General features: G+C 50.4%; 3 protein-coding genes across 3 annotated transcripts; 2 read left to right on the top strand and 1 right to left on the bottom strand.

Moving 5' to 3' along the window:
* Positions 1-558: 558 nt before the first annotated feature.
* On the top strand, positions 559-1,550 carry K444DRAFT_666696 (uncharacterized protein; the record flags this gene model as incomplete). The annotated part of the gene is made up of 3 exons (XM_024887207.1): positions 559-758; positions 843-979; positions 1,143-1,550. 3 exons carry the CDS (start codon positions 559-561, stop codon positions 1,304-1,306), a joined length of 501 nt encoding a protein of 166 aa, XP_024732359.1. The 3' UTR covers positions 1,307-1,550.
* Positions 1,551-4,113: 2,563 nt separating this feature from the next.
* On the top strand, positions 4,114-5,850 carry K444DRAFT_88774 (S-adenosyl-L-methionine-dependent methyltransferase). The gene is made up of 5 exons (XM_024888779.1): positions 4,114-4,260; positions 4,323-4,342; positions 4,438-4,520; positions 4,586-5,310; positions 5,365-5,850. Exons 1-5 carry the CDS (start codon positions 4,207-4,209, stop codon positions 5,707-5,709), a joined length of 1,227 nt encoding a protein of 408 aa, XP_024732358.1. The 5' UTR covers positions 4,114-4,206; the 3' UTR covers positions 5,710-5,850.
* A 913-nt stretch (positions 5,851-6,763) lies between these two features.
* K444DRAFT_537698 (putative polyketide synthase) lies at positions 6,764-15,159 on the bottom strand (the record flags this gene model as incomplete). Its single annotated transcript, XM_024875482.1, has 17 exons — positions 6,764-7,657; positions 7,712-8,020; positions 8,073-8,244; positions 8,303-8,640; positions 8,697-8,771; positions 8,826-8,903; positions 8,957-9,163; positions 9,218-10,057; positions 10,290-10,540; positions 10,563-11,558; positions 11,610-11,922; positions 11,978-13,083; positions 13,131-13,730; positions 13,778-13,901; positions 13,983-14,514; positions 14,573-14,690; positions 14,751-15,159. The coding sequence occupies 17 exons, from the start codon at positions 15,157-15,159 to the stop codon at positions 6,764-6,766; spliced, it is 7,362 nt and encodes a 2,453-aa protein (XP_024732357.1).
* Between the last annotated feature and the right edge of the window lie 62 nt (positions 15,160-15,221).

Here is a 15,221-nt window from a genome sequence, read left to right as displayed (position 1 = left end):
TTGGGTCCGCGCCAAATAGGGGTTCTGGTCTGTGCCACCCTTGGTAAGCGAGTTGAGAACTCCGTAAGCGAATGGAGCCCCTGTCTAAAGCTTGGTCCGGTAGGAAGTTAAGGAGAAACGTGGCTGGCTGGGAAATGGAAATGGCCTAGGTACAAAGACAACTTGAAGTTTGTCGGAGCTTCCGAGGCGAGCTCAGCTTGTAAATGACCAAAATGGGACGGCTCTAGGTCGCTACTGTTCCCAAAACAGTCCTCTTTCGCGATATTGGGATCTTGGCTCAGTCTCCAAGCCCAATTTGAGCTGTCAAGGCCTAACTCCAACCTTTCAGCAAGGATAATCTAGCGGCTAATGCAGGGGTACAGAGGCGGTCGATCACCGAAAGTTGCCCTATGAGAAAGAAACATATATACCCCTATATCTCACTGCCTCAGAAGTACACACTCAGTCCCATACACCATACAACAAGGGCACTTTCTCACTTTACACTCTTCCGTCCTCTATCCGCCTTTTTCAGTCATAGACGCTCCACTCATTCTCTGAAGTACTTGATTCAGCAACATGAAGTTCTCACTCATGCTCCTCTTGCCTACGGCATTAACTGCCAGCGCACAATTAATTGAGGTCCGCGCAACCGCCTGTGGAGCAGGAAATAACTGCCAGCGCGGCGTCGGTGGTGCCGCCGGCGTGAATCCACCTTTGAGCAGTCGCCTGGCTGACTGCTCGAGCCTGTTCACCGTGACTGTGACGCCGGCTGTCTAGTAAGCTTCCAAATTTCCCTTCCTAAATCCAGCGCAGGCGTTTCCTTTTGCAAACTTGTCCTCTTCGCTGACCGGAAGAAACAGTACAACGACAACAACTTCATCGGCGCTAGATATGCCTGTTTTTACCGTCGTTAAGCGCGATGAACCCGCCAGTGCAGTCACCGTCAGCCCTACCGTCGTACCCACCTATGCAAAGTACTGCTCCAGCGCATCAGCCTGTAAGCTTAAGAAAGATCTTTGCTCCCTTCACTTCTGTCCTCTCTCATGCTCCATTTGCTTCAATTTCTTTCCACACTAGGGAATCCTCCTCACTTCCATCCTCTAACCCTAACCCACCCCGAACAGTCTCAAATCGAAACTTGCTAACTCTCTGTTCTGTAGACTACAGCGCTTGCTCCTGCGCGGGCGTTACTGGCGTTACAACCACGGCGCCAACGCCTACGGTGACGGAGACGGAGACGACGACTGTGACGTGCGCGCTGGAGAGGAAGGTGAAACGAGGTCTAGAGGCGGCGGGGGGTATGCTGAACTTTGGAAGGATGTGATGGGACGTTGGATAACCTGTAACTGAGGTGAACGGAGGAAGGAGTGTTGATCTTGATCATTCTCTCGCTGATCTGGAGTCGACGCGTTGTCTGTCTTGATTGGGGTTGGAGCTTAGAAGAAGTGGAAGAATGGATATGAATGTGTGCTACAGCTTTGCGATTGTGACTTTGATCTTTGGATGTGATAGGGAAATGTGGAGGTTGGGTAAGGTAGAACCTTGGTGTGATGGTCCGAAGAAATGAGCAGTACACTTCAGGGTTCATCTCGCTAGAAAAGGCTTCCCCTTGTCGCAACTCTCAAAACTTTGACTCTTGACCTCAGCATTAGATGGATTGCCAGAGGGCGGGCGGCGGCGCGGCGCAGGAAGAAGATTTCCTTGAAGAGTCTTGAGGCTCTTCGCCTGCATCTCCACACCTACCTTTATAGACAGTGTGTCAAAAAATTAATCAACGTTAATCAAATTAATTATGAATATTCATCTGAGTACTACGTCACGCAATTCACGTCCAACTTCGGTAAGCTGACCGATGAAAAGGCCAGGGCCAGCCACGTCGAAGTCACAAGCCGCAGGGTATGGAAAATTAGTTGAAGAAGGGATTGATTTCTTGAGGGTACAGGGTATGTGCAGGGTAGGGAATAGTGTGACCTCAGTCCAGTGCCACCGCGATGCCACCGCAGTGGTACGGTGTAATATAGCCCTAGTCTAGTTTGGTGGAGGATATACTGCACCGCGGTGGGTGCGGTGCAACCGCAGTTTAAGGGGTAGTCTCGCTTAAAATTACCCAAGGATGTCAAGTAACTTATAGTAAATAGAAAATAGCCAAACTTCAATATAATTAATTAATTCTTTTATTATTAGAAAGGGCGGATATAGGGCTTTTAAAGGTATTAAAATCTTAATTATTTTAGGTGTCGTGGTTATGGAAATATACTTAAGTGCTTAATCAGGAATTCTTGAAGCTATTTACCAAGTTCTCGCTCCGGTGTCCGGAGAGAATTTTTTTCTAATTCTGGCCTCTCTTGAATTCCTCTCAATCAAAAAGGGTCCTATTAATCAACCACGACATAATTATGCCTCCAAAGGCCCAATCGAGACTCCAAAAGGATGGGAAGCTGAGCCAGAGTAGTTAGAGAAAATTATTATAGTGTTAAAGCTGGTATAATCGGCTAAAGTCACGTGAATCTGTTAAACTGCAGTTTAACTGCAGTTTTGAAGATATAATCGTAGTTTAGTTTAGTGGAGAGATGCCTCAGTTTAGTGTACTTGAATCGCACCGTAGTCTGAAACCGCAGTTTGCACTATACCCTACCCTGGGTATGTGAGGGTAGACCCTAAAAAAATTGGGAAGAGGACTCGCTACTGGAAGAGAGGACAATGAAAGTGTAAGGACCTCAAAAGAGCCGAAACAAACCCTTTTATATACTGAAATAGCTTTTCAATGCAGGCTCAGGTTTACTTAGGGTATGTAGAGGCTGTGATTTGGAAAGCACAGCCCTGACTTAAGCTTGCTCACTCATAGGCTCATAGCTCATGCTAAAGCAGCAGCAATTCAGATCTAGAGATAGAAATGGAAACCGCAACGAGAACGTTCTAAGGTGAGATTCGCTGCTATGCCATCAGAAGCGTCGAATCGACCACCTCTGCCTGGCTTCCGAAATCTGCCACTGCCTATATAAATTCAAAGCCTCTCCTAAGCTTAAACCCCTCTTTGGAATTACCCTTCTTTGCACGTTTTTACGCATAATAAATAAATGCAAAGAGGAAGTTACAACAAAAAGACGCTCTCTAAGCTCTAGACTCGTTTCGCTAAGACCATTGCGATTTGGAGAATATGAAGGAGGATTTGACTAGCATGGGGACGGTGAGGTCGTGCTTCCTACTAAAAGTGTGAGCGAGCTAGAGTGGAGACTGAAGCTAAATATAAGAAAGTAAGGAGAATCACACGACAAATAAACAATGGAGCCTACTAAGCCGAGGAGGGTGGCAATAAGAGCTTGAAACAAGTGACGCCACAATCACAATCTTACCATCTGACAATTCCCGTGGCCTCGGCTCACTTTTTGCGCCACTAGCATCAAGATTCAAAGTGACATAGGCACGCTATCCCATTCAAAGCATTAGTTCTCTCACTCAAAAAGAAGGAGAAAAGAACTGACAGGAAAAACAACCTGATCAACTTCCTCCCAAGTATTCCCCGCCCAATTCGGATCCCTCTAAACGGCCCCTCGCAACCGACGCCAAAAGCGCAATCGTAACATCCATCCGGGTTACATTTAAGGGAGTGGGTTTGTTGAGGCAGGAACCCGGGTGGTTGGTGTAGCCTGGCTGGATGGCGCCGGCTTTGATCGTGTACTGTACGAGTATGCGTCGCTGATGGTTAGCTCCCTATGAATTCAGTACTGTAGCTATGAGACCAGTACAGCTCCGCTAACCAAATATTCGTTGATTGGACGAAGCTCACAGTAAGGTATCGTCGAACATCACGTTATTATCGTAGCCGTGGAAGCGAGGAATGTAGGGAGACTGTCTAGACTGTCAGGCGATCTACTCCGCTCGGACCATGCGCCTTTCCTCTTTCGCCAACTACCCCGCCGATTCCTCGGTGCAGGGGCTCTCTGGCTCCTGATTGGCTGGCAAGTTCCCGACAGGAATGGATAGGCGCTCGAGCGGTGAACGCAAAACGCCGCGGGTCTGCACGGCCAAGCAACCATCGAAATTGACTTACAAAAGCTTCCCAAGTCCCAGACTCCTGGGATTGCCTCGTCGTCACCTTGCCTTACCTCGTCCCAGCGGACAGGTTCAAACGCACCGCACGTACGATACTGCCTTCATGTCCGCACACCCCTGGTCTTCATGACGCTCGCCATGCCGCACCTGGCCTGAGAAGCTCTGGCACACATGGACGACGCCGGATCAACCCCGTCAGGCGGGGACACGCCAATTGAGGCTGATGTATGTATTGCATTCGCAGTCGCTGTCGCAGAAGGACTTCATTCGCTGACTTCGGGCGGCAGTCATATAAGGGCTCCGATGCGTGAGTACCGATATCCCAGCGGCGCGCCGGCTAGAAGGCTGAGGCCGGCTTCCACCCCTCCTACTACCGGTAGTCCTTGGCTAACAGACTGCAAGCTGCTCTAGCTTATCCGTGACAAGCAACGTCTGGCGCTTCGACAAGGAGAACGGCCGGACATATCATGGCTATCGACCTGGTGGTGAGAGACTCTGCGACTCTCTTGTACCCCTCACCTTGCCCCCACTCTCTGACATTTCTCTGCAGTCTACTACTACCCCAACGATCCCACCGAAGCCGAGCGCCTCGAATATCAACACTGCGTCATTGACTTTGCCTTGGACAGCCGTCTACACTATGCCCCTCTCTTCGCTCCTCGCTACGTCTTGGACATCGGCACCGGCACCGGCGACTGGGCGATCGAAATGGGTGACGCCTACCCAAATGCCACCATCGAAGGCACAGATCTCTCCCCCATCCAGCCCACGGACGTCCCCGCCAACGTGCAATTCGTGATTGACGATGCCGAGCAGGAAGACTGGGCCGTCCCCGAAAACCACTACGACTATATCCACACACGCTTTATGATGGGCTGCTTCGCGGACTTTCGCGAAATCATCAAACAAGGCTTCAAGCACACGAAACCTGGCGGGTGGATGGAAAGCCAGGATCTCATGCACCCGCCGTTTTGTGACGATGGGACGATGCCTGATGACTGGCCGTTCAAGGACTGGTCTGAGACTATGGATGATGCTTCGGAGAAGGCGAATCGCCGTTTGACTATTGCGCACAAATTGAAGAGGTGGTATATCGAAGCCGGGTTTGTGGACGTGCATGAGAAGATCATCAAGATGCCCATCAATTCCTGGCCCCGCAACAAGCACCTGAAGACCTTGGGGAAGTTTTGGGCGGAGAATCTGTTGGCGGGCTTGCAAGGTTTCAGCCTAGCATTATTCTCGAGGGAGTTCTTGTGGAGCAAAACAGAGATTGAGGTATGTGTTCTTAAGGGTTTCTCTTTTTAGCGGCAATTCTGACTCGGATTCCAGGTCTATCTCGTCAACGTTCGCAAATCCATCACAGACCATCGCGTCCACGCCTATCACAAATACTACATCGTCTACGGCCGCAAACCAGAGCTCTCTCCCGAAGAAGGACTGGGCGCCTTAACCATCACAAATCCAAGTCCTATCGCTCCAACTCCTTCTGATACCACACCTTTCCCTCCACACTCGCCATCACCCATAGTAGAAAAACTTTCAGGCCTCAGCTCCGATTCCCAAAATCACGGCACGGCAGAGAAAGGGCCTGTAGCATCCGAGAAAGCTGTTCCGGATGCTACGGACTCGGTACCCTTCATGCCATCGCTCCCGCAACAAGCGGTCCAGATATAGCTAGCATAGCTACACGCGACAGCTAAAACTTGGAGCCTTCCCATCACCCGTTTTTCGAAATTTTCTATTCAAGGGCATGTCCTTACTGTGAATACTGCCCACGATACCACGCACCTTCTCCTCGCTTTTCCACCTACCTAGCTACCTCCGCGCAAACGCCCTCCGTCTTTTGCTTCGACATTCGGCCTCAACTTGACTTGACTTGAAAATTGTGCGTGTGCGTGTGCGTGTGTCTGTCTGCGAGCTATCTAGGCGGGAGTTCCGACGGAGTTCTTTTTATGGATGGGAGGTGGCTTTCTGGGCATTTTGTTTGATTTCGATATCTATCTATCTAGCTACCTATATAATCAATATGTAATGGGAGGCCGGAGCCCTTTACTGACATCTTCCGGCGTTCTGAGATTCGGATTCGAAAGTCTATGCTTGCTTGCTTGTTTGTTTGTTTGCTTGCTTGCTAGTTTGTTTATAATGCATGATGTGATTACTAGCTGCTATAGTTGGTAAATAGTTTATGGGATTCTGTCTTGTTCAATCGCTGTCGAAGTGAGTGAGAGAAGATGCAAGAGTCTTAATTTGTGAGATGTGGACTGGCTCCTCGCTAAATACTGGACCCAAGATAAAGCCCTCCTTTGAGCCATCACTCCTTCTGGGGTATTCCATAGCCACGCGCAATGTTGCTGGAGACACTGTTATATGTTTGGCTATAACGATGAGATAGAGTACGCAGAGCCTGCCCTATTTCTAGACTCTATATTGAGAGGAAGTTGACAGGATAAGTTTTGCTTGCAAAGACGGACAGGGTCATGAGAGGCTGTATGAAACGCTCGCGTGTGTCTGTATTATCGATATAAAGAGAGATATGAAATATAGAACGCCTAGATGACAAAACTGGATTCGTTACCCGCCGGAGACGATTATCATTATGAGTACCATTATCATCGTCATCGTCATCATCGTCATCATCATCATCGTCATCATCATCATCGTCATCATCATCATCATCATCATCATCATCATCATCATCATCATCATCATCATCATCATCATCAAAGACTCAACTCTCCTTCGCCCCCTCCCCTTCCTTCCCCTTCCCTCCAATCTTACTCAAAATCCTGCCCGCAAGACTAAACAAACTACTCGCGCCCATGATCTCCAACGTCGTCAGCTCGGCATTGAGTTCCATGCGGCACCAATTCCTAAACTCCACGGCGGAGAGGGAATCGAGGCCGTAGGAGGAGAGCGGCTTCGCGGCTTCCATGGGGGAGGAGAGGCGCAGGGAGGAGGAGAATTGGGTGCTGAGGATAGCGACGAGGGATGCGAGCAGGGAAGGGTCTTGGGAAGGGGAGGAGGCGAGCGAGAGCAGGAAGGCGCGGATGGCTTTCGAGTCTTCGTTGTCGTTTGAGGACGAACCTGAGTTGCCGGATAGAGGGTTGGTGGAGGAAGGGTGATAGAGGGTGCTGAAGCGGGGGTCGCGCTTTAGCAGGGGGGAGGAAGCGGGCTGTGGGAATGCAATGCCGGTTATCATTTGGGACGTCGAAGTGGAGGTGCTAGCGCCATGGCTTGTCTGCTGTAGAATGGAGAAACGCAAGATTTGATGGAGCAGGCTCTCGTTGATAGGTGTCCATATCTCCTTGTCAAATGCAGATTGGAGCGAGGCTGCGTTTTCAGCGACGTAGCCGACGTCTTCGACGACGCCGAGATCGACCGACGAGGTGGGGAGGGAGAGAGCGTGACGGTAGGAGGCAAAGCTGTCGAGGAAGGCGTTGGCGGCTGCGTAGTTGGCCTGCCCTTTCTGCCCGATGACGCCGGAGATGCTAGAGAGGAGGGTGAAGAAGTCGAGTTGGGTGGGTTGCGCAAGGGAGGCGAAGTGCAGGTTCCACGTGCCTTTCACTTTGGAGGTGATGGTTTCGTGGAACTCGCGGACTGTCATGGACGTGTAGACTTTGTCCTGTTAAATGTTAGTGGATGCTTACGTAAGTGTGTATATGTCTGAGAGTCTTACCCTGAGCACCATCGCTCCTTGAATCACTCCCCTGATAGGAAAGCTAGCTCCTCTGAAAGCTCGGTTTACATCTTCTGCATTCGATACGTCGCCTTCGAAGAGTTCAACCTCACACCCTTCGGTAGAGATATCTTTCAACACCGCTTGCGATTTCTCGTCCTTGTAGCCACTTCTGCACAATATGACTAGGTGTTTAGCACCTAGTCGTGCCAGATATACTGCCAAGCTCCCACATAACCCTCTGAGGCCCCCTACAATGAGGTAGGAGGCATCGGGTCTAAGGAGAAGTGATCTCGCTGCGGGATGCACCTAGTCAAAAAAGTTAATATTTCTCACATACAAGTGAACGTGGTAACCGTACTGGTAGCTCGACGTGACTATTTGTGCCATTGGAGATGACGACCTTGCCGATATGCGTACCGGCCCGGAGAAAGCGAAAAGCAGACACGATATCTTCAAAGGGAAAGACCGTCATGGGCGAAATCGGTTTGACGTGTCCCTTCTCGATCAAATCCATAAGTTCAGATAACAATCTACACTCGCAATTAGCAAATCCTCCCTTGGGGCATGATTGGTGGAGGAGAAACATACGAAGCAATCAATGGGTCTGATATCGACTTGTGTGACATGTCAACACCTCGGTACGTAGCATTGCGATTGAACGGCTCCATGGAAAGGCTATTCCGTGCAAGAACATCTTTCTTTCCAATCTCTATCATCGCCCCGCCATCAGAAATACAACGCCATGATTCGTCGAGAATGTTTCCTGTGAGAGAGTTCAAGATGACGTCGACACCTTTACCGTCTGTTATTTCCATGATCTGGGAAGCGAACACTGTGGATCGAGAGGAGAAGATGTGTTCTGGTGGGATCCCGAAGGTCGAGCTTAGGAAGTCTCGTTTTTTGTCCGTGCCTACCGTTGCGTATATCTGAAAGTGGTTATTAGATGGCAGTTGAAGAGATTGAATTGAGGGTTGAATCTTACTTTTGCTCCAATGTATTGGCACAATTGGATAGCGGCGATTCCCACCCCCCCAGAGGCGGAATGAATCAAAACGCTCTGGTAGATTGAGTTAGAAGCCGTCAAACTAGGGACAGGCGGGGTAATTCTCACCTGGTTTTTTTGAATATTCGCCAGGCGGAGGAGACCATATATTGTGACGAGATAAACACTTGGCATGGTAGCCGCATCCTAGGTTCTGGATTAGGAATGAAACTGCAACTGACGATTCAACAGCTACTTACCTCAAATGACATTGACGCAGGCAAGGGGTAGACTCGCTCGGGAGTAACCTGAATTCTATTTGCGAAGGTACCTTTCTCATATACGAGGACTCGCTGCCCAACTTTGAGAGACGAGACCAAGCTGCCAACCCGTCGGATGACGCCTGCGCCCTCGAGTCCTGGGAGGTGCTCGTTCTCGGGAACGATGCCCATGGTAACGGCCAGATCCTATTCGCACCTAAGTTATTCGTCACAAGGCATGGTTGAGAGTCAAATACGTACCTTGAAATTCAATCCTGCGGCGAAGATCTCGACCTCAACCAGATGATCTTCTAGTGGAAGCTCCCTGTCTGATACCTCTGCATAGCGGAGCGAGTCTAGAGTGCCCAGTCGCTCGCATCGAAGCCGGATACATGTTTCCGATTCGTGCAAGTTCTTGCTTTGAAGCTCTGCGCCATTTCTCTCGTCCTTCTCGGATTGATTGGTTCTCTCGTCTGGCCGTATTCTGCTAATATACAAGACTCCACCTCTCTCAACAAACTCATTCTCCATCGGCATCTTGTGTGTTGGCTTTTCGAGATACTTCAGTGTTTGATCGATTGCTGCGACGGTCTCGGCGCCGGAACTAGATTGCGTGTCTAAAGTCACTAAGCTGAGGAGTGGGTCCTCTGCACGAATTGTCCGCGTAAGTCCATGAATGAGTGAGTTGTCAGGCTTGGTGACTTCGAATTGAGAACCTGTTGTCACCCAAAGGAGTTTGTTCCCCTTGGATGTCAATTCCTGGATTGCTTTCCACTCGTCACTGACGACAGTGGTGAGTATGGGAGATGAGAGTTCGTCCAGTACAAGGATAGTGCTCTTAGAACGAAGGTTTAGGAAGGGGAAGAAGTGCTCTTCTATCTGCCATCCGAGCTGAACAAGTGCTTCTTTTGATTTTGAGCTGATTTCGGTTGCATTTCTTAAATGCACCAGGTCGACTCGATGGACAGAGTCCAAGCCGCTCGCATTCTTAGACACGACTTCAGCCAGATGTATGGATACTTTCTCGCATTGGATTTTGATTTTGCTCGCGAATCCGTTTGATTCCAGCATGGTATCCGCGGGGAGACTATCCTTGAGGTCCTGATATTATTGAAGATGTTAGGATTTCTATATCATTGAGGTGCTTGGGAATTCATTGGTAAATCCGTCTAAACTTACAAATCCGTTCTCATGCATGATATCTCCAAGGCCGAAATTTGGAGCTAGACATGTTTAGCAGCCTACTTCTCAAAATCTTGACAACTAAATACTCACTGGATAACTCGTCTTCGATGAATAAGACATAGCCCCCATCACGCAACTGACCATACACATTCTGAGCCACATATGCAAAGGCTGCTTCGCGCTCTTTCCTCGCCTTCCTGAGGATCCGAAGTCTGGTACTGGTAAGCTTTCTCTTCTGTCCCGGTTGTACGTCTGAATCGTAGCTGCTGTCGTCATCATCGGTTGTTGAATGTTCTGTTTGGCCACTTGACGTGACAGGTTCTGATGATGCTGAAGTCTGAGAACCGCCCATGATAATGTCCTCCATGACGTCGTCACTTTCGCCGGGATATTTTCCATCTGGCAATGAATTCTGGAGCACATTGATTAATTTGATGAACCTTTTCTTTCGGGAGGGGTAAAGGGTGCTTCGGCACACGTACAACTTTGACAATAACAAGGTCGAAGCCAGCGGTGCCCAAAGGAAGGTCATTTGGCGGTCTCGTAAGATCGAGGAGGCTAAACTTCGTGTCTCCTTGTGCCGCGTACTTTTCTTGTGCACTCATGAGAGTTTTTGCGTCTCGTGTTGCGAGGTTATACTCAAGTAATGCTGCTCTAGAGTCCTTATCGAAGTTCCCTTCATCCAACCATACGCTTGTCAGGTCTCCAGGAGTCATATTGACCTCCAGGACTTTCAGGTTTGCTCTCTTATGTGCAATAAAGTCAATCAGCTGACTGACTCGTGTTAGCCAAGTTTCTCCGTGGTTCGGACTGCCGTAGGGCGTTTCGATCGGAAGCTCCAAAAGCTTGTGGTTGGTGAGGTGTGTAATATCAGGCTTCCAACACACCTGACTGTAGCTGTGATTGGCGTGCTGATGCTCAAGAACATCAAGTTGGTGGTAACGAAGTCCTGAAACCTGGAATAACAAGGCACCAGTATCTGGATCATAGACTGAGGCGTTAGACATGTAATTCTTGGTCTTTTCTCGTCGTCCTACTCCAACATATTCAGAAGAAGTCACAGAGAGACCAAATTCAGGTTGCACTGCTGTGGGCTTGATAACGATACTGTCGATGATCGCTGGAATCAGAACTGCATCAACACTGCTTCGATTCCCTTTCCATAGAGATGGACCGACGGTCTGCAGGCATCCGTCAATACATACTGGATGCATTGGATAAAACGATTGTTGGTAGTCCTCTGCAGGTTCCGAAAGAGATACAACGGAGCGACTTTTTCGTGTGTTGGAGAGTGATTCAACCTTGAGGTGCTTCTGGAAGACTGGCCCGAAGCTGTAACCAGCATCATGCATGGCTTTATACCACAAACGGCCAGGCACAGGATGCGAGAGCGGCGCTAGAGCTGACTTGGGAGCAACTAGTACTTGATCAACTTTTACGGCTCATATAGTATGCGGAGAACAATTACCTTGCCCGGGGTCTTCTTCGAGGCAAACAAACCCACAACTATGCTCGACCCAAGTGTCTTCTGTTGTCAACGAGGAGATCTTAAATTCATGCCACGAGTCTTGGCGTGACGCCAGAGTCACCATGATTTTGTGGCCCACTCCTTTCTCTTGGAGTACCAATGCCTTCGGGAATGTAACATTGCGAAGCCTGTAGCGATACTTTTCGATCAACGTACTCGGTTCCATGAAATCGATAGCTTGACGAGCCTGGTAAAGAGCTTCTACTCCCATTGCTACAAATGCAGCGGCGGGAAAGACAATATCCTGTCCCATCTGTCCACAGATTGTGATTAGCTCATACCATGCCTGTCTATGCAGTACCGCTTACCCGATGGTCCTTCAACCAGTGCAGATTCTCTACTCGTAGGGTCTTCTTCCACGACGGCGCATTCCATGAGGTACCAAGTATCTTGCTCCCAAGCAGGTCGTGATGCGGGAATTTTCGGAAGCGCCAGTCTTTGCTGGCCTCGCTCTCATACCAGTATTTCGTCGAGTGATTCCACATGTAGTTGGGAAGGTCAACAATGACTGACGGAGTTGGTTTGTCAGGTCCTTGGGCTTCGTTGACTTTTGAGAGATTGACGGAACCACCGGAGATGAACAGTCGCCCTGCGACATCAAATAATGACTTGATGGCATCTCTACCTCTGCTTAAAGCAGCACAATACTGGATGCTGGAGCCGTGGTCTCCCAAGGCCTTCTGTATCTGTTTGATAGGACCTGCTAGGGCACCACTTGGACCTATCTCGATGAGGAAATTTGCCCCATCTCGGCCAGAAACCATCTCCCTGACCGCTTCATCAAACCGGACTGGAGAGGTCATGTTGGTGGTCCAATAAGTGGCGTCGCAGACCTGGCCCAACCGCTTGCTAGTGACTGAGGAGAACATCGACACGTGTTCCTTTCCTTGTAAAGGTGGCCCACAGTTCTGGAGAATCATATCTTCATATGAAGTAGCGCTGTCAGCCATGAACATGGAATGGTAGGCAAAATCGACTTGCAACATCCGGGCGAAATGGCCATCTCTTTGTAGTTGGCTCTTCATTTTCTCCAGTGCTTGGCGATCACCTGAGAGCGTGACACTACTTGGACTGTTGAAACAACCGACTTGAACCGAGGTTTTCATGTCACCGATGTATGCTTGTACTTGATCCGGGCCAAGCCCAACCGCAAGCATACCAAGGGCAGGTCTGGCTTGATCAGAAACGCAGGCTTGCCCTCTGAAAAAGGCAATCTTGATTGCTTCTTCTGCCGTCAATAAGCCAGCCGCGCACGCTGCTGCAATCTCGCCGGAGGAATGACCAACAACTGCCATAGGAGAGACGCCCCAGCTTTCAAGGATGACAAGAATAGCAAGTTGGAGGGCAGTTGCCAGCGGCTGGGAGAACTCAGGCATGCGGAGTCGATCCGGTGAGCTTGGTTTCACTAGCTCATCTGCAAAATTGTTAGAAAAGAGTACTGCTAGATGTAGAGGAGCTTACTGAGAAGAGTCCAAGAAGGTGCGTTTGGTAGTGATTGAAGCACCTGATCAAGACGCTTGATCAACGACTTAGCGACAGGGAAGGTCTCAATAACCCCCTTGCCCATCTGCGGCCACTGGGCACCCTGGCCGGTAAATACAAACCCAATATTTGGAGGATCAGTACTCTTCTTCCCGAATATGAAGGCACCCTCATCAAGACTGATCTTATCAGTGACTACATAAGCCCTGTGGAACAGACGGCTTCTTCTCTCAGAGAGAGTATAAGCCAAGTCGGGCAATTTGAGAACCACGCTTGGGTTAATCAAATGTTTGCACACGGCCTTGCAATGTGCTCGGAGGGACTGCTCGTCATTTGCTGAGAAGACGAGTGTAGATGGTTGGGTCTCTTCATCATCTGCAAAAAGCTCATCGTAGTCTGACGTGAAGGACGAAACGTGAGGTCGTGGAGATTGTTGGGGGAAGGTTTTCGCGTCGTCCAGGATTACATGGGCGTTCGAGCCCCCGTACCCGAAGGAGTTGACACCCGCCCGTCTGAACGGTACAGCAGGCCATGGTATCGTGGTTCTCGACACACGGACTTTGAGCTTTTCGAAATCAACTGCACCAGCGGATTAGCAGGGGAAACGACAAGCCTCCGGGACGTACTCTTGGGATTCGGCGTTACAAATGTGGGATTGCCGGGGATGAAGCCCTTTTCGATGGAGAGGATGGCCTTGAGCAGACCTGAGATACCCGCGGCGGGCTCCGAGTGTCCAACATTGCTCTTGATCTGCCACGCGGAGGTGTGTTAGCAAGCACAAGGTCCGGATGAGGAGACATGCTGGTCGCGAGGCAGGCAATGAAGACATACAGATCCAATAAGCATGGGGCGGTCGGCGGGGCGCGACTCTCGAAACACCGACGAGAGTCCCGCGACCTCCATCGGATCCCCTGCGGGGGTCCCGGTGCCGTGGCACTCGACATAGCTGGTGGCGGCGAGATCGTGAATACCTGCATTTGCATAAGCGGCGCGGATGGCGGTGGCCTGGGCCGCGGCGCTGGGGCTCGCAATGCCAGGTGTGCGGCCGTCGCTGTTGGTGGCTGTGCCGCGAATCACGGCTCGGATCGGATCGCCGTCGCGGATGGCGTCGTCCAGCCGCTTCAAGACGACCGCGTTCACGCCTTCGGCCTTGATATAACCATCAGCCTTGACATCGAACGTGTGGCATTTTCCCGACGGCGATGCCGCGCCCTTCATCGCGCCCTCGTCCATGTTGTGCTCGGGGCTGAGGTACAGATTACTCGCGGCGACGATGGCTTCGCTGATCTCCCCGGTGCTGAGGTACCGGCACGCCACGTCGACCGCGACCAAGCTGCCAGAGCACGCGGTGTCGATGGTGAAACTGGAAGCAGTGCGTGAGTATGGGACTTTCGAACTACTTGACGGTTGTGAGCTCCTACCTTGGTCCTCTGATATCCAGAAAATGGCTAATTCTGTTGCTCAGGATGGCCCGACCTACACCAACTGTGACAGAAGGAGGCCGATCTTCTGGGTCCCTGCCGTGCATATCGGCGTAATCTAGTTATAAGTTAAGTCATGGGAGAAACAAATTGCATCCGCATCGGAGGGATTTCATACCAACAGCGTAGGACCCCACAAAGCAACCAACCGGCTTCCCGGCGAGAGCCTCGAGACTGATACCCGCATTCTCGAGGCACTCATAAACCACTTCCAAGAGCTGCCGTTGCTGAGGGTCCATGGCAATCGCATCCACTCGTGGAATACCAAAGAACTGAGCGTCGAAATCTTGTGGGTCTATGTCCTCGAGGAACATACCGCCGGGGGATCTCATCGTTTTTGGTTTCCTGGAGCCGTCATGGTGCGTTTTCAAGTTGAAACGTGACTCTGGTGCCTCATTGTGGGCGACTCCTCCTCGCTCGAGAAAGTTCCAGAGAGCATCTGGAGAGTTGCAGTTGCCAGGGAGACGGCAGGCCAAGCCAATAACTGCAATTGGCTCTTGCGAATATGCTGCTTTTGAGGGTCGCATGTTGCCGGGAGGGACATCTCCCAGAACCACAGAACCCATCCGGCCGAGGAAAGTGAACGAGC

The sequence above is a fragment of the Hyaloscypha bicolor genome, assembly GCF_002865645.1.
Source record: "Hyaloscypha bicolor E unplaced genomic scaffold K444scaffold_125, whole genome shotgun sequence".
Taxonomy (NCBI): Eukaryota; Fungi; Ascomycota; class Leotiomycetes; order Helotiales; family Hyaloscyphaceae; genus Hyaloscypha; species Hyaloscypha bicolor.
This window is presented reverse-complemented; position numbering and strand designations above follow the sequence as displayed.